The sequence below is a fragment of the Gossypium raimondii genome, chromosome 8, assembly GCF_025698545.1.
Source record: "Gossypium raimondii isolate GPD5lz chromosome 8, ASM2569854v1, whole genome shotgun sequence".
In the NCBI taxonomy this organism is placed as follows: domain Eukaryota; kingdom Viridiplantae; phylum Streptophyta; class Magnoliopsida; order Malvales; family Malvaceae; genus Gossypium; species Gossypium raimondii.
In genome coordinates, this window is record NC_068572.1 from 33,477,501 (window position 1) to 33,499,537 (window position 22,037).

The 22,037-nt window shown below is 34.4% G+C and overlaps 1 protein-coding gene across 10 annotated transcripts; it reads right to left on the reverse strand.

Annotated features, from left to right (window-relative positions):
- Positions 1 to 12,829: 12,829 nt before the first annotated feature.
- Positions 12,830 to 20,837, reverse strand: LOC105791268 (uncharacterized). Of its 10 annotated transcripts, none has more exons than XR_008198823.1 (7): positions 20,234 to 20,834; positions 20,063 to 20,159; positions 19,746 to 19,807; positions 19,446 to 19,495; positions 19,227 to 19,347; positions 18,489 to 18,545; positions 12,830 to 14,012 (listed from the first exon to the last, which is right to left on the reverse strand). XR_008198823.1 is itself a non-coding variant. In XM_052635149.1 (7 exons), exons 5-7 carry the CDS (start codon positions 18,520 to 18,522, stop codon positions 12,894 to 12,896), a joined length of 654 nt encoding a protein of 217 aa, XP_052491109.1. In that variant the 5' UTR covers positions 18,523 to 18,545; positions 19,238 to 19,347; positions 19,446 to 19,807; positions 20,063 to 20,159; positions 20,234 to 20,835; the 3' UTR covers positions 12,830 to 12,893. The 10 variants fall into 10 exon arrangements, 7 of the variants coding, with proteins under 7 accessions (XP_052491109.1, XP_052491107.1, XP_052491108.1 ...); XM_052635149.1 differs by having other exon boundaries at positions 12,830 to 13,417; positions 13,917 to 14,012; positions 19,238 to 19,347; positions 19,446 to 19,807; positions 20,234 to 20,835; XM_052635147.1 differs by having other exon boundaries at positions 12,830 to 13,417; positions 13,917 to 14,012; positions 19,446 to 19,807; positions 20,234 to 20,835.
- Positions 20,838 to 22,037: the final 1,200 nt, after the last annotated feature.

Here is a 22,037-nt window from a genome sequence, read left to right on the forward strand (position 1 = left end):
TAATTAATTAATTAAACCCTTTTAATATTTAAAATTATTTAAAAATCATAAACTTATAAACAAAAGTTATAAAAACTAAAATTAAAATTAAAATTTTTCTTAAAAATAACAATAAAAGAGTAGGCCAAATTTTTAAAATCTTATAACCATGGGTTGGATTGTTATTTTAATAAAATTTTATAACTTCCTTTATAAATTCTGTTTGTAATTTTATGATTTTTAAAATAATTTTAAATTTTAAAAGGCTTAATTGATTTTTAAAAGTTTTTACTAAGTCCTTTTTGACTCTTTAATTGCAGAATTTTCATATATTTTACTGCTAATAAAAGAATAAGGGGTCATATTGAATGAGTAAAATAGTACTAAAGGGTTTGTGTGGTAAATTTACCCAACTTAACTAAAAGATTTCAATGCAAGCATCTTGCGTCGTGATAGCTCTTTGGCTAAAGTAACAGGAGGAGTATAGGCGTCCGATATTGTGTATTGTTGGATGGTTTTTTGGTCAACGACTGTGATCCAGACATCCCTCACATGCATTGACACGACATCAATTATATTTTATTAATTGCAGTACCCGCCCAATCATGATACTAAAGTAATAAACAAGCATCTCCGGTCCAAACCAAATTAAACCACAGCCACCCATCTTAAAGGATCCAATAATAAATAGAAAAAAGAAAACATATTTAAATCCCCCTCAATCATCTTCATCAACCTGTAACATATATTATCACTAAAGCCTTGTACCTCATCATTACATTAAGATCACAATGTCTGAAAAACAACCGAATTAAGGCAAAGCCGTGGAAGCCTAATTGCCCATACCAACCCTTGGAATCATTCAGCTTCACCCATGCATTGTTGTTGCAGGTACAACAAATGTAAGTTCCGGGGCATAATTGTGTTTAAAATTCTTGACCCCATGAACACGACATTCCAACAAAGGCAGCCCAGAACCAAACCCTAACACCTATGTACGTACATGAACGAAGGTTGGACATCAGAATTAGCGCTTTTCTTTTTGAGAATACCAGAGTTAATTATAGTTAATGACTGCTTTATTTAAACCTGCCAACAAAGTCATATTAAGGAATTCTTTAGGATTAAATAAAGCATCAATTTACTTCTTTTTTAGAATGATTCCATACCACCACTGTAGTGGAGATTATGCCCCCAGTTTTGTTCTTTTTGCATTATGTGTGGGCTTTATGCAATACCTACATCCTTAATTGTTCTTTCCTTTAAATAATTTTCATTTTTTATTTAAAAATATTGGTCTCGCTCTTTAATTTTGGTATTAGAGTTAACAATCTTCAAGGTAAAGTAATTATTTTATCTCTTTAACATTTACATTTTTTTGGTTAATTTGGTCATTACCCTTTAAAATTACATAATTTTTTTCATATAACAATCAGTTTAATTGGTTCAAAGTAAATAAATTATTAAAAATCAAAATAAAAATATTAAAACAGTTCAATTTTCAGTTTAACTAAATTTTTAGGTCAGTTCAACCAATTCATATTGGTCAAGAAGTCTACTATTTTTAAAATATTTTAGCCCTCAACATTTATAGTTTTTTATCAATTTGATCCATACCCAAGTACCACACTTTAAGAGAAATAGTTTATTTTATTTAAAAAACATAATTTTTAAGGAAAAACATAAAAATTTAAAAGTTATAACTTTTAAAAGATAAAAAATATATGAAAAAATAAAAAAATTCTTTAAAATTCAAAAATAAAAATATTTTCTTTAAAACTATATAAAAAAATTCTAAAATTCAATATTATCGAAACCGAACCAGACTAATTAGATTAAGAACCAATTGGGGGTATCATTCCGGTGAGAGATAAAAAATTGTTGACTCGCGAATCGATACGGATTGGTTGAATCGGGCTAAAAAATCAATTGGACTGATTTTTATAGTTTTTAATATTTTTTTATATTTGATTTTTTAATCATTTATTTGCTTTGAAGTGATTGGACCGATCATTTTGGGAACTAACTGGTCAGACCAGATCGAAATCTGTTCACCTGTCAGTTTATTCGATTTTTTTATCTCAATTCTATCATTTCATATTGATTCACGAGTCAACCGATTTTTTACCTCTCAATGAATCGATACCCCAGATAGTTCCTAGTCTAACCGTCTTTGACACTATTAACTTTAATCGTAAAATTAGAGTGAAGGACCAAAAGTTTTAAATAAAAAATAATATAGAAACTAAATGTGTCAAAATGAAAATATTAAATATTAAATTTAAAAAGAGTATTTAAACCTATTGTTTCAAAAGGCTGAGGGAATAAGCGGAGAATACTTGGCCGACAACGTCACAGGCAGCTGCTTAGTTAACTTGGCAGCATCAAACAGGTATATTTATTTTAGGTGTGATTAAAATTTAATCAGAAACTTCAAAGGGATTGTTAATTTGTCTGTAGTAGCCTTGTGCACTGGGATTTGATGGATCATTTTAAAAAAGATACAAAATTGAGGGCTCATTGCACCACCACTTTGCGGACAAAACGCAGTGGAGCTCCTTTTTGGTTTACTGTTTTAATGATGAGTTTTGGAACTCAACCCAAGTCCAGATATCCACCTCTTCTTTTTTGCCTTCCCTTTCTTCAATTTCACCCGCTACTTTACTCCAATTTATGTCTATTTCAGAGACAAGTGAGTTTTATAAAGCAGGGTTAACTGCACCCAGCGCATCGTTAAATTTATGTTTTTGATTATTTAACTTTAAAGAACTGTAAAATGATCACTAAATTATTTAAATCATTAAATTGCTAAAATCAGGGTTGTATAGCACTGCCTGCATCATTCTTTTCTTGTTATTAGTTCAAAGGTTGATTTGAGTATAAATTGTATTTATACAAGATAGAAACAAAAGCCAACTATCCATCCAAAAATGTCATTTCTAAGATTACTTTTTGTGACTAGTTTTCGTATTAATGGTTAGCACATTGCCTATGTTATATTCAATTGGGAAATTCAAAAGCACCTTTATTTTTTAATTTCACAAAGTTGGCCAAAGCATCATTACATATTATATTAGTGAGGTTAAGTGCGAAAGTTCTTGCAGATTGTGGAGTAATGATGCATGTGATGTGAGTGGGTTTGACTTCATACTTTCAAACAAGCTTCCTTTACTTTTTGGTAGTGATACTTTTGTGCCACAAATTTTGGATTCCTGACGTGATTGTTGAGTAGAGAAGAGGATAAACAAGAGCCATTCTTTCCATTCATTCTTTTCTTCCCTTACTCATCATTTAGCTTTCCAGTCCAATAGCCATGGGCAGGGCCTAGCTAGCTACCACCAACCTTTTTGTTTAGTAAAATGGCACCAGCTATGTGCAACAGCAGGGAACAGAGGACATCACTACTAGAACCTTCTTCCCCGCTTCACTTTTACAGGTTAAACACATGCCTCTTTAAAACAGATTCTTCATCCCTGGACATACCCTTTCTTTTTACTTTTTATTATTTATTAATTTTCTACTCTAAATTTTAATACTCAATTACCTTAGTTAAAGTTTGGAAGTCTAAATTTTGTTAATAAAAAAAATTGAAGTTAGTAAATAATAATAATTTTATTTATTTTTTACCATTATTCATGCACTGATCAGTGCGTAATGTTCTAACCGGTATAATTAAAATTGATCAAAATAAGTCATGTAATGATACGGATCAAAATTTACACCAAAGCACAAAAAGAGAAGTGAGCATTTCAATTTATTATTGGAACAACACCAAAACCAGTGCAAAACCAGCTACATTAATTATACTACAATATACATCAGCACTCACGAGTTCCATGTATGGATATAGAATTATCTCATCAAATGCACTTTCATGGAAGTTACTGCCCCTCGTATATATCACAATTCACCAAGAGGAACAAGTCTATGATTGATGCGTGTATATGCAGCAAGATGAGCGTTTTCAGCGGTACGATCCGCATGCAAAGCTCCTTAATTGTATGAGTTAGACTTACTTAATGGGATGTCAACGGGGAGGAGTTGCATGCAAAGATTTCTGTATCTCTTATTCTCAGACTTGATTTAATTTAAAATCAAATCTCAGAACTTGGATTCTAAGAACTCTGCATAATTATTTTATGATCCCTAAGCCGGGTTTAAGGATAGAGGAGTAGCACATGGTAGAGGGGGTAAGAATATATGTAAGAAATCGTAGTAAAAAAAGAAGGAATTTAAATGGCATAGCAACTCCTTATGTGACTCAAGGCCATAAGCCAATCCAACTAACACTTACTTTTTAGGTTATTTATTTGGCGGATGATATAATTCTACATACCTAAATCACAGATGTACCAACTCTTCATAACCAGCAAACTTCTGAGGGTCCAAAAGGGAGCCACCTCCACCAACTTTAATTTTGCGTTTCAAAACTTTTTTTTTCCCATTAAGTGCACTTTTTAAAATTTAAATTTACCTTTTTATCGTTATAGAAAAAGGCTGATAAGTTTGTTTAAAACTTTTAAATTTTTATCATCTTCCTTAGAAGTTTTTGGAGAAAAATAAGTTGTGTAGTGCTAAAGGTCTCGATACCAAATGGGGATTATTATGCTAATAGTTAGTTATTATTTATTTAATTTGTTAGGCTAAAAAATATTAAGAGGGGTAATTTTAATACAGTTTTACCTTTGTCTGTCGCATGGCACGTCTCTGTCTGCTGAGTAGCAAAAACCTTTTAGGACTCTGTTTGGTAGATCTTGTTTTTTAGGGTTTCTTCTCCTTCTTTTTTGTTGTTGTTTCTATTTAGTTCTACTATTGGAGTCTTGTTTCGTTCGATTGGGGCAAACAAATGGAAAATAAGTTGGTTGATCTGCATATTAGGGAGGAGGAAGAGGAAGTTTTAAGGGTAGAGGAGATTGTAGGAGATCATAAATTGGTGTATGATCTGTGTTTAGTTGGCTGTTTCGTTACCGCTAGTGTTGTGCATTTTCCTACAATGTGTAACACTCTTGCGAATCTATGGCACCCGTTGGGGGGCATTGAAATTTTAGATCTAAGGAAAAAGATTCTTGTTTAGATTTTTTCATTGGGTTGATATTGAAAGGGTTATAAAGGAGCAACTTGGACGTTCAATAACCACTTATTGGTTTTTCATTGTTTGGTAGAGATCGAGGAGCGTCCGAGAGTGCCATTGATCTACTCGTTCTTTCCGGTTCAAGTTCACGGACTAACCACTTAGTTTCTTTTCGGAAGCCACTGCGAACTAGTTGGGGGATTTCATTGGAATCTTTGAAGAGTATGATTATAAACAAGTTGACGGTTTTTTTACTCAGTTTATGCGAATCAGGGTAAAACTGGATATTATATCTCATTTGAAACGCAAGAAGAAAATCCAAGTTTCCACCTAGAACCATATTTATGTTTGATTCCATTACGAAAAACTCACCGTCTTTTGTTTTCTATGTAGGAAGCTAGGACATAGTGATAGTTTTTACCCGGTTAGGCTTCAGAGGGATGTGGATAAGTTGGATTTGGGATGGGATATTTCACTTCGGGTGTCGAGAAGGAAAGCTACCACAATGGAAAGCATTGGGTTGCGTAAAAGAAATATGGAAGGTTTACAGGGTGGCTCCTCCCATGATTGGAGAGATAACAGAAACATTAACAATCATCCATTTGTGAATGCCTTGGGAAAAGTAAATCCCATGCTGGGAGTAAATTTGGAAGGAGATGGTGCGGGGTTTTAGATGGATCGACTGGATTCTTCTTTGGCTACAGGACGTGATCCGATGATCCATGATCTAGAGAAGAGTCTCATTGGGGATTTTGAGGGTAAAAAGAGCCAAAGAGTTGGGGGTTGCTCTGAAGGGGTTTGCGAGAGCTCGAATTTTACAGGGAAATGTGATGAATGACTGATGGCTTATCAAAATGAATTATCGGTGACTACAAAGGGGTAGGTCAACCGGCAATAATGAAAATCATGTGTTGGAATGTCCGTGGGTTGGGGACTTCACGGACTACGAGAAGGCTTAAGCATATGCTGAGACTTTATAATCCACAAGTAGTTTTTTTTATAGAGACTAAGTTAGATTCAAAACGTATGGAATTGGTATGAAAGAAAGATGGTTTGTGCATGATATTGAGGTGGCGGCGAAAGGTACTAGGGGATGACTTTGTTTAGGTTGGAAAGCTGAAGTTAATATAATTCTAAGAAGCTATTCAAGGAACCATATAGATGTGGAGATTAGATGAGATGTTGTGGAGGATGACGAGGTTCCATTGGTGCCCAGATATTCGATTTTGATCGAAATCGTGGGATCTTCTTCGAAAGTTGGGTCGGGTAGCACGTTACTTTAGTTAGTTTTTGGGGATTTTAATGAAATTTTTTATTCTTTTGAGAAGAAATAGGATGTTATTCAAGAAGAAGGTCGAATAGAATATTTTCAAAATGTGCTACACAAATATTAATTGGACGATATGGGATATGAAGGGTCATGGTTCACTTAGAAAATGGGGAAATTTGTAAAGAATAATATTAGAGAGAAACTGGATAGAGGGGTCACAAATGATGCTTGGAGAGAGTTGTTCCCTACATTTTCATTGAAACACCTTCCCCATTCGTTCTTCGATCATTGCCCATTATTGATAGACATGGCGTGAAGAATGGAAAGATACAAAGTAGACAGATTTTATTTTGAGAACTGTTGGATTTTTGAAGGCTCTTGTGAAGGGAGATTAGTCGCATTTGGAAGGGAAGTGGTAGTAGTGTTCCACATAGATTGGCGTTGCTATGCAAAGGCCTTAACAAGAAGGTAGTTAAATTAAAATTAAAAAGAGGTAGATGAATGAGGGCGTTGCGTAATCACTTCGTAGAACTAAACGAAGAGGACAGAGAGGAAGGTAATCTGTCTAATCTTTTGGGGAAAAAAGTGGAATTGAACTTGGAAATGGATAAGGAAGCATCGTATTAGGAACAGAGAGGTCGAGCGAATTGGCTAAGATAGAGGGACAGGAATACTGGGTTTTCCCATTGTTTTGCCTCAGAAAGGAAGAGAATGAATACTATAATAGGTTTCTAGGGGAGGATGGGCAAAATGTATCGAGCAAAGAGGACTTAATAATTGTTACTAATAATTATTTTACAAAATTATTCACCTCGCGAGGAGAAGGTAACACTGATCATATTTTAGGGGGTGGATGTGTGTATCATTGAAGAGATGAATAAGTGTTTAGATGCATCATATGAGAAGGAAGAAATACTTATTGCTTTGAGATCTATGGCTCCTACGAAAGCCTCTGGACCGGATAGGTTACCAGTATTGTTTTATCAATATTTTTGGCATATTATGGGGAACGATGTGAGTTATTACTGTTTGGAGGTTTTGAATAAAGGTAAATCACTTGCTAAAATAAATAAAACAAATATTGTCCTTATTCCAAAGACAAGTAGTCTGACGTGTACGCAAAATTTTTGCCTCATAAGTCCTTATTCTATTCTTTATAAGATTATTTCAAAAACAGTGGTGAACAGATTTCAAAAAGTGCTAAATGTGTGTGTGGATGAAGCGCAGAGTGCTTTTGTCCCTGGCAGATTGATAATAAACAATATTCTTCTTGCTTATGAAATCCTTAATGTTTATAAACATAAAAGATTGGGTAATAAAGGAAATTTCGCTCTCACGTTAGATATGAGCAAAACCTACAATCAAGTTGAGTGGATTTTTCTAGAAAAATGATGTTGAAAATGGGTTTTTCGAGGTGAGAGGTAGGATTTATAACTCACTGTGTTAGTACGGTGTCTTACTCAATTATTTTGAATCGAGTTCTGGGTAAAGAGTTTTTTCTTGGAAAGGGTCTTAAACAAGGGGACCCTTTCAACCCTTACTTATTTTTGATTCGTAGTGAAAGTCTATCCTCCCTCATGTAGATGACGATCCGAGAAGGAGTGGTACGTGGTGCAAAACTGAGTAGAAGGGGCCTGTAAATCTCACACTTACTGTTTGTAGATGATTGTATCCTCTTTGGCGATGCTACAGTAAATAAGGCTTTAATTTTGAAATAGATTTTGGTGGAATATGAGAAAGCATCGGGGCAATGTGTAAACTTTGATAAATTGATTGTTTATTTAAGTTTGAATGTTGGTGAGAATGTTAAGGAAGATGTTATGGGCTACCTAGATGTTCGATCCTCTACTAATCCAGAAAGATATTTGGCTTATCGAACATGGTGGATCAAAATAAAAGATAGGCCTTCCAAGTTCTGGAAGACCGTATGAAAAGCCGTATCAGGAATTGGTGCATTCGACCATTGTCCTAGGAGGTTAAAGTAATTTATTAAAAGTGTCTTATAAGCCATTCCTACTTTTACTATGTCATGTTTTTTGTTGCCATCATTGTTTTGTTTAGAGTTCATTCAACCAGACACACCAGATAGGACCTTGAAAGGCCTATCCAAATCTACACACCATGTTTGTGGACTAAGCCACTCAAATAAAAGTACGCAGCAAAGTTGACATAGATACAGTACAGTGCATTGCGGCAAACTGTTGTATAGATATATTGCAGTTAAACTGCTAGATTATTTCAGAATCATTCTTCCTTCCCTTCACAACCAAACCCTAAATCATGATGTAAATACAACAATGCACACCAAACACGAATGGTCACATAGATACAGAAGGTCATAAACAGTCAGACAAATACAAAATTCTATGCAATTACAAAAATACACACTCTTTGGAATCAGACACACAGATCAGAGTACAGAATCAGAATGCTCTTACACGCACAAACTCAATGTCAAATTTCTTCACAGTTATTGTACACGATTTCACTTCGTAGAGCACATTACAAATACGAACTATAAAATCAAAAGTTTAGCACCACGCTTAAAGTTAATCACATGACCCTAAGCCGTATCAGAGTCCTTAGTACTTATACAGAGGCCCCAACAACCGTTGGATGGCATAAGAAACAAAACAGATAAGTTACTCTATAGAACAACATTTTAAGAAATAGAGCCACACGACCGTTTGCTCCGGTCGTATGGAAGTGCCTAGGCCGTGTGGGGGTCAACACGTCCAGGTGGAAAGGTATACGCCTCGTGTGAAAGGAGGCACACGACCGTATGGCTAAGGCACACGTCCGTGTGACCTAGGGACATGGTCGTGCGATCCAGCTGTGTAACTCTCTGTCCGTTTGTGCTAAAATAAAGTACAGGGTAGACACGACCGTGTGAGGGTCTCACACGCTTGTGTGCCCACCAGACACGGTCGTATGTCCAAAACACATGTCCGTGTGGGATCTTTAAATCCCCAAATTGACTACACGGTCATGCAGCACCAAACCATCCAAACCCTAATTCCCAAATACACACGCCGGTGTGCCCACGGGACACGGCCATGTGGAAGTCGAGTAAAATCCCTAGATTAGCCACAAAACTGTGTAGCCAGGACGTGTGACACTAGAATTTGCCCAGAAACCCTAAAATCTCAAATGTACACCGCCGTGTGAACCGCCTGTGTGGCCACCCGTGTGGTCACGAAACCCTACTGAAATTGGCTGTAAATCGTGCTTTTCTTTCCCGAAATGTATTCCCAACATTAGTAGATCTAAATCCCACCCCGAAATTGTATAAAAACGATTCCTATCCGCTTTAATACTAAAAACTACTGTTTAATTCCCGTAGTATTCAAGACATAACTAAACTCCATGGAATCCAATATCAAAGCTAAACAATTCAGAAACACACCCACAATTGCCGAATTTCACATATCCATTTTAGAATTTCAATAATGTAAAAGAAAAGTTCGAAACCCACACCTTAGTTCGTGATCGTACACCTAGACACCGACTTAACAATAAGAAACCGACTTAACAATAAGGAAACCACAGCTTTCCAAAAATCATAAACAAAACCGTTCTTTTATTTTGTCAAAAGGCGCAAGAAATCCAAAAATAAAAGAAGGAGAAAGAAAACGATGGTGAGGGAAAGGAAGAACGTGAAAAAAAAAGGGAAAAATAAAAAAAATTAAAATATTAAAATATTAAAATTTTTAGCACAACAAAGCTAAATATAAAATAATTCCCTCATAACACACTTGATGACTAAAACACAGAAGCACACATAATTGGTCGAGCTACACATAGACCCTAAATGTAAACCCTAAAAACTTTTAACCCCAAAATCTGAGGTGTTACGACTTACCTTTTGTAATAGGGCCCAATTGACCCAGGTCCAAAAAAATTAAAAACAGTCCAACAATAAGTGGCCCAAAGCAAAACAAAAAACAAAGAACCCTAGCCCTAAACAAGAAGGAGCAAGATTTGCCAAGAGCCAGCCCTCCCCCGCCTTCAGCCTCCAGAAGATCCGGACGCCGCAAGTTTCGGCCTCACGCATGCCAAACTCTCCACGCACCTGCAAACACGGATTCAGAGAGTCCATTAGCGAAAATATAGTGTAAAACAAATGAGTTTTTAGGCTATATAAAGCCATATATTTTGTAACAAATGGGGGGGGCAATAAAAAGGATTCAATATCAACAAACAAATTTTCTTTTCCGAATACAAAAGGTTTTTTTCATTTTTTTTCAGCATTTTGAGTTTTGTTTTTTTCTTTCCCTTTTAGCCTCTTTTGTTATTTTATTTTTCATTGAAAATAAAAAGAAAGGAGGAAGAAATTTACACAGTCGCGGAGTCGACGGGCAAGCGTCTTTTTCCGTCGATGGAGGCCATGGGCACCAACCGAATAAGGCGTTGAAGGGTTGATAAAACCCTAAAAGAAGTAGACTTTGCTTCAGGGAAAAGAAAGTCTCCTAGCATTTTTTCTTTTTTAAAAAACTTAAAACAAAGCGAGTATTGATGGCGCTGTTTATTTGGGGTTCACGATGTCAACATTAAATGGGATAATTGCACAATAAGTCCTTCCCTTTGCGCCATGTTTTATTAAGCCGATTATCTCTTTTAATTTAGCCCAATGTTTTTCCTCGTTTCAAATTGGTCCCCATTCTTGCAGCGCGTTTTAGGAGGCGATTTTTCCTTTTGGTCCTCCACCCTTGCGCGCATTCAATTGGGTCCTTTTTAAATTTATTCTAAATCCGCCCATTTCTTTCGTTTTAATTCAATTTGACCCATTTCTTAGTTTTTTTATCACAATTATGCCATACTATTATTTTGTCTTATTTTATTTACTACTGTAATATTATATATTATTTATTATTAGGCGTATATGCATATGCATGTTAGTATGTATATACTTTAATATTTTAAATATATATATCTATTGTATGCACATTGTATTATTACTTTGTTTTCATAGTTTTTTTATATATAAATATACATACATACATACATATATTTTTTAAAAGATTTTTACACTTTTCATTTTTAAATTATTATAAATATTTTTAGTTCATGTATCCCATTATTTTTTATATATTGTACATATGCATGTATTTAAACATATCATTGTAAATTTTCATGATTTATCAAGACACTTCCACGTTTGCTTTACGTAAATATATACATATACATTCTTGTATTATTTTATTTTCATATCTTTATACATACATATTTTTCTTATTATAATGTGTATATATTCTTAGACTTCTTAAACGCATGCATATATTTTACATACGTTTTACATGTTTCATTTTATCTTTTAGCTTTTATATATTTTATATTTTATATTTTATAGACATATACATATTCATTTCTTTTATGTCTGTAAATATATATACATATACATATTTTTATATTTTCATTTTACTTTCAAAGTTTTCATGAGCACATGTACATACTTTTATTTATTTATTTTATTTTTTCACGATTTTCAAATACATACATGCATTTTCTATTAGTTTTTATTGGCATATTCCATTCTATCTTTTACATGTATACTTGTATATGTGTGTCGATATATACGTACACATGTTTGCAAATTTACTTGTATATTGTACTTGTATATATATTTGTAAATATTTGCTCACACGTGTATTAAGTTAAAGATTTGTATCATATTGTACATTATTTTTTTTAAACATACCCGTTTTGAGAAATATATTTTGGTTTTGTCAATATATCAAAATCATTTTTTTCCCTTGATTTAAAAGTTTTTTTTTTGAATAAAAGCAATATTCAAGGTTGGGAATTTTCGAGGAAATTGAGCCCTAACGTATTGGGTTCCGATTTTCTTTACTAATTCTAGATAACCGAGGATATTCTTTATTCAAAATGCATGAGTATAAAAATCATTTTGGGAACTTAACTTGTCGTGTCCTAACGTATTGGGTGTGACATGTTACTTTCTCAAAATGAAGATTTTCACATAAAATAAAATTGATATTTAGAGTTCGGGATTATGAGGAATTGTACCCTAACGTATTGGGACTCGATTTCTTTACATGACTTGAACAATTGATTATCCTTTTTTAAATTTCATCATTTGAGTTGATTTAAAAATCTTTTTAACCTTCGACACTAAGGCATTAAATGATCAATTTGGTACCGATTTTAGGCGTTACGAGGGTGCTAACCCTTCCTCGTGCGTAACTGACTCCCGGACTCGTTTTCTCAAAATTCGTAGACCAAAATAATTTTTAAGGTGGGCCGGTCACACCTTAATAAAGGATCGATGGCGACTCCAGTTTTATTTTTAAAAGTCGACAGCTAAAATTTTGTTTTCAAAAAAACGGTTTCGACACCTTTCTTTAAAAAAATTTCGTCCCCGAAATTTTCCATTAACAGAAGAGTCACTTAACCCTGAGTCTACCACTACGCTCCCGTTGCGCACTCTAACCCGACCAGTACCATACCAACATTAAGACCTTAAACACACAATTAGAACACTTAGCCACTGAAACAGTTACATATTTGTTCATCATACACACACAAACGTTATCCAACGAACAGTGGAACGAATCATTCGCAGCAACAACACACAATGACAAAATAACCTAAACCTATACTTGTCTTAATGTCGTCGAAGACACTCCGAATCCAATGTTCTCTGGACTCGCATAAAAAATACGCTCCCACCCTTTTCCAATAATTACCTGAATGACGCTTCTTACAGTGCTCACCAAACGGAGCGTTCGCACCACTACCAGTGCCCTTCACAATACCTTTATTGCCACTCAAATGTGTTCTCTCATGCTTCACAGACTGAGGCTCCAACCTCCAAGGACTGCGATCTCTCTTCTTCTCACAATCTACACACTTATTTTTCACTAACTCTCTATGTCTATCTAACCTAGCCTTGAGCACTTCCTCTAGCACTTCTCTTACTATCCGAGTCAATGCCTCAGTACCAAGGTCTAGGTTCTCACTACCTGAAGTTGGCCAAATCGCATTGACTTCAGACTCTTGAATAGGCACACGTCTCAATGAAGTAAACGACTTTTTGAGAGTCTTACCGGATTGATCCTCGCGATCTCGCTTGTCACCTGAATCCATATTGGTTTTATAACTAATATTTAGAATATCTGATTTCCAGAAAACGGACATAGAATAAATACAGAAGTCTACATTTTCTAGTCTTACAGTTTCAAAATTTCCACCCGGACTAGCACCGGAGTCTCAGACATTTTATTTTTGTAAAACATTTCCAAAACACAAATCATTTCAAATTATTGTGGTATAGTTTCTCAAAATTTTTTCTAAAACGAACACACGCACACACGGTTAAGTAAAAACATAGACCGAGTTTTTACAAACCTAGCTTTGATACCACTAAATGTAACACCTCAATACCTGGGCTAGTATTTTAGACTGAATTTCAGAGATCACATTGATCACCGAAGTGATAATGGGAAATTTTAGTTTAACAAACCGAAAAATATTACCGTATTTTAGTTCTGTAAAAATTCTCAGATATAAAATCTTGGTATTAGAAAAACCTCAATCTAAATAACGCTTATATGTATTTAATACAACAGTCCATACCACAGTTTTCAAAATAGTACTTAGACAAATTATTTAAAATGCATAACTCTGAGACCTTCGGCGTACTGAGTCTAGCATCAAAATTTGAAAATGTACCTGAAAGGGGAAACACTAAAGGGGTGAGCTACACGAGCTCAATGTAAGTTCGAGACAATACTAACAACAAAATTACAGACCAGAATTCCAGATAGCAGTACAACGGTGAAACATACTTATAGAGATATACAGAACCAGAAGGTATACATGAAGCCAACGTCCTAAACGAACATACTCAAGCAAAGCACTTATCATCACACACAGTGTTACAAAATGTTATTACACGCAAGAACAATCACGAATAATAAGTTAAACGGACAGAATGCAGATAAACAAACTTACACCCAATCACTTAATTAGATGCTTATGAATGCAGTCAAGTAGGGAAAACCCACCCATCCAGCCAAAACACCTATCTGTCCCCTGATCACACTCCAATAGAGTTGTTTAAGCTCATCTAACCAGATAAACAACATAGAACCTCAAAAGGCCTATCCAACTCTACACACCATGTATGTGGACTAAGCCATTCAAATAAAAGTATACATCAAAGTTGACGTAGATACATTATAGTGCATTGCGGTAAACTACTGTACAAATATGTTACAGTTAAACTGCTAGATTATATCAGAATCTGTCTTCCTTCATTTCACAACCTAAACCCAAATCATGATGTAAATGCAACAATATACACCAAACACGAACAGTCACATAGACATAGAAGGTCGTAAACAGTCAGACAAATACAGTATTCTGTGTGATTACAAAAATCAGAGACACAAAATCAAAGTACAAATTCAGAATGCTCTTACACACACAAACTCAATATCAAATTTCTTCACAGTTATCGAACACGGTTTCACTTTTGCAGAGCCATTACAAACACGAACTATAAAATTAAAAGTTTAGCACCACGCTTACTATTAATCACACGACCTTAAGCCGTATTAGAGTCCTTAGTATTTATACAGAAGCCCCAACAACCGTTGGATGGCACAAGAAATAGAACGGATAAGTTATGCTATAGAACAAAAGTTTACAAAACAGGGCCACACGGCCGTGTACTCCAGCAGTATGGAAGTGCCTAGGTCGTGTAAGGGTCAACACTCCCAGGTGGAGAGGCACACGCCCATGTGAAAGAAGGTACATGGCCGTGTGGCTAAGGCACACGTCTGTGTGCCCACCAGACACGACCATGTGTTTAAAATACACACCTGTGTGGAATCCCTAAATCTTTAAATTGACCACACAGGCCGTGTGGCACCAAACCATCCAAACCCTAATCCCTAAATGTACATGCCCGTATAGAAGTTGACTAAAATCCCAAATCAGCCACACAGACATTTGGCACCAGAATTTGCCCGAAAACCCTAAATCCCAATGTTCACGGCCGTGTAAACTGCCCGTGTAGTCACGAAATAACATCGAAATTGGCTGCAAATTGTGCCTTTCTTTCTCAAACGCATTCCCAACATCAGTAGATCAAAAACCCACCCCGAAATTGTTTAAAAATGATTCATATCTGCTTTAATACCAAAACCTACGATTTAATTCCCTTAGTATTCAAGACATAACTAAACTCTATGGAATCCAATATCAAAACTAAACAATTCAGAAACGCACCCACAATTACCGAATTTCACATATCCATTTCAGAATTTCGATAATGTAAAAGAAAAGTTTGAAACCCACACCTTAGTTCGTGATCGTACACCCAGACATCGACTTGACGACAAGATAATCATAGCTTTTCGAAAATCATAAACAAAACCATTCTTTTTTTTGTCAAAAGGCGCAAGAAATCCAAAAATGAAAAGAGAAAGAAAAACGATGGTGAGGGAGAGGAGAGAACGTGAAAAAAATAATGAGGGAAAAGAAACAAAACAAAATAAAAATAAATAAATATTAAAATTTTTAACACAACAAAGCTAAATAAAAAAATTCCCTCATAACACACCTGATGTAACACCCCAAATCCGGTCTAAATGTTATGACCGAATCTGGCGATGTCACATTGTAACACCCCTTACCCGTATTCGACGCCAGAATAGGGTACGAGGCATTACCGGGACATATACACTTATAAACATGTTAAACCGAGTTATAAAATTTCATTCAAATTTAAACTCCTCAAAATTTTAACATGCTTTTATAAATCTTCACGTTATAACTTCAAAATATTATATTTGTAACAAATAGGGCTTCTGAGACCCAATACATACTCATGCAATTCAATACTTCATTTCCATTTCATTTAATTCATGATTCTCATGTTTACGATTCAATTCAATTTCTCAATCCAATATACATTTCAATACCACAATAATTTATTTAATTTAAATCATATCATTTGCAATTTCCATTTAATTCACGTACAATTCAATTTCATTAAGTTCAATACTAATACATATTTATCGTTTAACTTAACGTCCCTTTTTTGCATCATTTTACACTTCAAGCATGAACCTAGTATTTCATTTCCTTTCCACTCTCGTTCCCTATGCATATCACACAAGATATAAACATTACACTCAACCATAGTCGCAAGCTAGTCTTTTTGAAAACTAACCACATGATAAACCATTTTAATAAAGATTACAAACTTTAAACCTTACCACCCTTTCATGATCACAAGCATATTTCCATCTATATATTTACCATCTCAATGCATAATTTTATAAATTTAATGTGGTGTAATCCAGCCACAACTTGGCCAAAGCCTAAGCATACACACCAAACATGCTAGCCAAATAAACATATAGTATAAGCATTATAAGCATGGATAAGCACCACATTTATTTATGTATCAAACTTATCAACATGAGTTAATTCATAAACCATTTCTGACATTGCTACATACCAAATCATATACCAAGTATACCACATACACATACTATGAAACTTTATTTTCTCACATGAACTTTAATTATAACTAATAATGCACAAATATAAACATCATTTGTTTTCAATCGTTTATCGATTATAATCGAGTATATGGCCAATTATACACAAATCATTCATATGTTCTTCAAATTTTCCTCCTCTTCCTCTCCATTCCACATCCTTAATTTGTATAACACACTTAAACAACATTAACTACAATTTCACTATTCACTCACATATATATTCAAAGTTGTCTATTCGAAACAGAGTCACTAAATTATTTTTACCCAGAGCTACAGAACTCCAAATTAAGATCCGTAAATTTTCCCCAAAATTAGATTCACATATCTTCCTACCATAAAATTTTTAAAATTTTTGATTTAGCCAAATAGTACAGTTTATTCTTTAATGTTCCCCTATTTCACTGCTCGACAGTTTTCTAAAGTCAGAACAGGGGATTCCGAACTCATTCTGAATCTGTCTAACTAAAATTCAAATATCTCAAAATATATAACTCTTTTTCTTGCTCTGTTTCTTTTATGTGAAAATAAACTCATTCAGATTCAATTTCATATATTATTCAGCCTCTAATTCAATCTCCACCATTTTTGGTGATTTTTCAAAGTCACACAACTGCTTTCGTCTAAACTGTTTTATTGCTAAATGTACTCTTTCATAATTTTACTTTTTCACTTTCAATCACAATTCAATTCAAAATTCACTTTTCCATTTCTAAGTCGATATTCAATTCAATTCCACACCTATATTCATTATTCAATTACACTTAGTCAATTTCCCGATGAATACTTCGGAATAATAACAGATACTCGGTGGATTCAACACATAGCAACCACCTTACTAATTAATGATGTTCGGTTCACATAGTAGCCTGCACATAGTACTACACACGTGATCAAAACTATCCGGTACGCATAGTAGCCTGCACATAGTACTACACATGCGACCTATCATTCCGGTACACGTAGTAGCCTGCACATAATACTACACACGTGACCATCACTTTCACTTTTACATAGTGGCCTATACACAATCCGTGCCACATATGTGATCATTTCTGTCACTTCATTCGTATCCCTTTTTATTTCAAAGGTTCATTCGGGAATTTTTCACATTTTCTCACTTTTCTTTTTTCGATCAATTTCAATTTCTCGTCTTTCTTGATTTATAACAATACATTTAACTTGTATAACATTCACACTATTCATTCCAGTCCAAAAATCATACTTCGGAAAAATTACATTTTTTCCCCTAAATTTTCACAATATTACAATTTTACCCCTAGGCTCGTAAAATAATTTTTATTAAATTTCCTTGCATTTTAGGCCTAGCTGAACCATTTTCACAACTATAGCAGTCAAAAATACTCACTTATTCACACACCTGTGGCATATTTTATAACTTTTACAAATTAATCCTTTTAGTCATTTTCATCGAAAATTACTTAGTACAAATCATTTATCACACTCCAAACATTAATATTCTTCCATAAAACATCAAAATACATGCATATCATTAATGGGTAAATTTTTAAACACAAACCCTAGTTCAAAATAATGATAAAAATAGGTAAATCTTGTTACGAGAATTTTAAAAACGTAAAAATCATTAAAAACGGGGATAGAACGGACTTACAATCGAGCTTGGAAGCTTGAAAAACCCTAGCCATGGTTTCTCCATGCAATTTTCGGCCTAGGGGTTGAAAATGGACAAAAATTGACTTTTAATTTTGTTTTTAATTCATTTTAATAATTAAATGACCAAAATGCCCTTAATGAAATTTTTTTGGAAACATGGCCAACCACACCCATTTTTCTCCACCAACTTAACCAATGGTCTAATTACCATATAAAGACCTCCAATTTAAAATTTCATAACAATTAGACACCTCTAACATATAGAACTAAAATTTTTTACTTTTTATAATATAGTCCTTTTGACAAAATTTAGTGCCCAAATGTCAAAATTTTCGAACGAAATTTTCACGAAATCATTTTTTGAAATCGTAGACCACAAAAATATATTGAAAATAAATTTTTTTCTTGTCGAATTTGTGGTCCCGAAACCACTATTCTGACTAGCCCCAAATTTGGGCTGTTACACCTGAGGACTCGAACCCGGGACCCTAGGCTAAACTAACACAAAACCAACCACTAGACCAGTAGGCTCATTCTGTCACTAAGATGCAGAAACACATAATTGGTCAAGCTACGCATAGACCCTAGATACAAACCCTAAAAACTTTTAACCCCAGAATCCAGGGTGTTAGAAGGGCGGTGTTTGTTAAAATACCCTAATTCACTTCTAGCGTGATTGCTAGAAAGAAAATACTATCCAAATTATGATTTTATGAGTGCAAATTTAGGTCCTTACCCTTCACATACTTGGAAAAGTATCTGTGCGGCAAGGGGTTTGTTGAAATCGGGTGTGAGTTGATGTGTGGGCTTTGAGGAAGGCATTAGAATTTGTGATGACGCATGGGTTCTAGGGTTTCCTACAAGATATATTCAATCAGGGGAGAAGATAATTAGTTAGGCTGGTATCAAAATTGATAAATCATGATGAAAGAAGATGGGATGAGGCAAAGCTTACACTGTACTTAGATGAGGACATTGCAGAGAAAGTGCACTACATTCCCCTTACTGATCATTCGTGGAAAGATATGATGGTGTGGGGCGAGGAGCCATCGGGTGTGTTTATAGTCAAAATTGGTTACAAAATTTTAATGCATGGTAATAGGGAGGCTACAGGGGATAGACATTACAAAGCTTTTTACAAAAAACTCTGGCAGATAAATTTACCAGAGAAAACCAAAATTACAGCTTGGAAAAATTTTAAAAATTACATTCCTAACTATTACAATTTGCATAACAAAAGATTGAGGAACTCTACCTTGTACCCGAAATGTGCAAGAGAACGGGAAATGCTGGAGCATATCTTCAAGGATTGCCCATCTATTACAGAAATATGGTAAAAATTACAAATTGCATGGCCTGATGATATTGTTTATACTTTGCTACAAGACTGGTTAAACTATATCTTTGCTTCACTTCCTAATCCTATCTGCAGGATTGTGACTTGCATTATATGGTTCATTTGGTCAGCAAGAAATAAACTAACCCATGAGAATAAGGTTATTTTGCCACAGGATATTATCTACAGAGTGGAATCCTACATTATAGAAGTGGATGAACCGCAGAGGAAATTACCTGCAAAACGAGTGGGTAGGGAGAGATGGAGGCCTTCTGAATTTCATTTCCATAAGCTTAACTTTGGCATAACGTTTGATGGGAGAGGAAAGCGTTCCTGCACTAAAATAGTTGTAAAAAATTGGGAGGGTAGAGTGGTGGCTTCCAATACAGTAATAAACAACAACATACCTTCTAATTACGCTATGGAGGCTATTGCTTGTGTACCTTCCAATTTTGCTACGGAGGCTATTGCTTGACTACAGGCAGTGAATCTTGGTAGAGATCTAGGATTTCAAGAGGTATTGATCGAGGGAGAAGCTCTATCTGTGATAAAGAAAATGCAAGCCTATGGCAAAGATGGTTCACTTATTGGGGCTTATATATATGACGGTAAACACAAAGTAACAGGTTTTATCAAATGTGACTTTTTTCCATATTCAGAGAGATGCAAATGGAGTAGTAGATATTCTAGCAAAGGGAGGCTCAAAGTTGGGAGAAAGTACTTATTTGGTGGGTCTGATGCCTTTCTTTGCGAAAGATACGACTGAGAACGACCTTTGTAGGCATTGCTTGGGGGATACAAAGGGTCACAACGATGTTCCTCTTTTATCGTCTTGATTGTCAGGCTTGCATAGTTTCTCTGGAGACGTGACTAGATTGGAAATGTGTGAAATGAATGATTTTGATTTTGTTGTTTTCAAATGGAAAGCGCGTTGTTTTTCTCCATTGGGCTGTTAGTTTTCCATGGATAGGGAAAATATCTGGCTTTGGAAATGATGATCATTTAATGCTCTGTTGAGTTGTTTGCCAGATTAAGGATTAGGTTATTTGTTTTTTTTTTTTTTTTTGTTTGTCCTTTCGTTTTTTCTGTTGGGCTATTTTGTACTCTCCTATTATTGGTTTCTTTTTGTTTTTCTTTTGGGCTCTTTTTCAAAGACGTTTTTATGGGTTGTTTCAGCCCATATTTCTTTTATCAATAATAACCCAATTTCCCTTAAAAAAAACTAAAAGGGGTAGATTGGTATTTACAAACATCTACAATTTTTTTTTTAAATAACATAGAGCAAGGAGAAAAGCTTGTACAAATGGTTTATAGTAGTTCGACCCCAACTTCTAACTCCGCTATTTTAGATAATTTCAGCCACTAAGGATTTCTCAATTCACTTTATTGAATTGAAACCTTTTGAGGACAAGATATAACCTTTATAATTTATCTGTTCAAAGGCTAAGATAGAACTCTCCCTTTAGTTTTTATGGCTCAACTAGTAACCTTCTAATTAATTAAAACTATAAAAAGATAAAGTAAACAAATATAACCTTTAGGAAGGTATGTGTTCACAAAGCTTGGCTCACTAAAACAAGTAAAATGAGAGTAAGGAAAGAATTTACAATAAGTGCAAAGACTATGTATAAAAGAAAAGTGAGAAATAAAGAATCTGAAGCTTTTTTCTTAACTTTGATGCTTGGATATGTTTCTCTTTTGTTTTGAAGTGTTCTTAAGGTCTATTTATACCTAAGAATAAGTTTTTGACCATTTATAACTATTGGAGGATGAAAAATAACCATTGGAAGCATTAAATTAGCAAGTTTTTAAAGCCCTACATGTCAGGGGATTGATCCCCCAGTTCAAATACAATAGTTGTTAGATTGTAGGGATCGATTCAAGGGGGATCTATTCCCTAAAATTGTTTTTAGCTATTAACTTAGTGGGGATCAATCCCTTCAGGGGAGGGATTGATCCCTCTATACCAAAATGCTTAAAATGAGTCGGGATTAGTTTAAAACATGTTCAAAGGCATTTGCTTTAACTCAAGAACATAATATATGGGTAAAATCAATTTAAACAAGTGTTCTTGAATTTGTTTTGGACTTGAAAACATTTTCTATGATATTTCTTTTATTTCCACAAAATGAATTAGGAGATATAATATATAAAATTTATCTTAAATATTATTTTATCAAAAGCTTAAGACATTAAAGTTAAGATAATTTT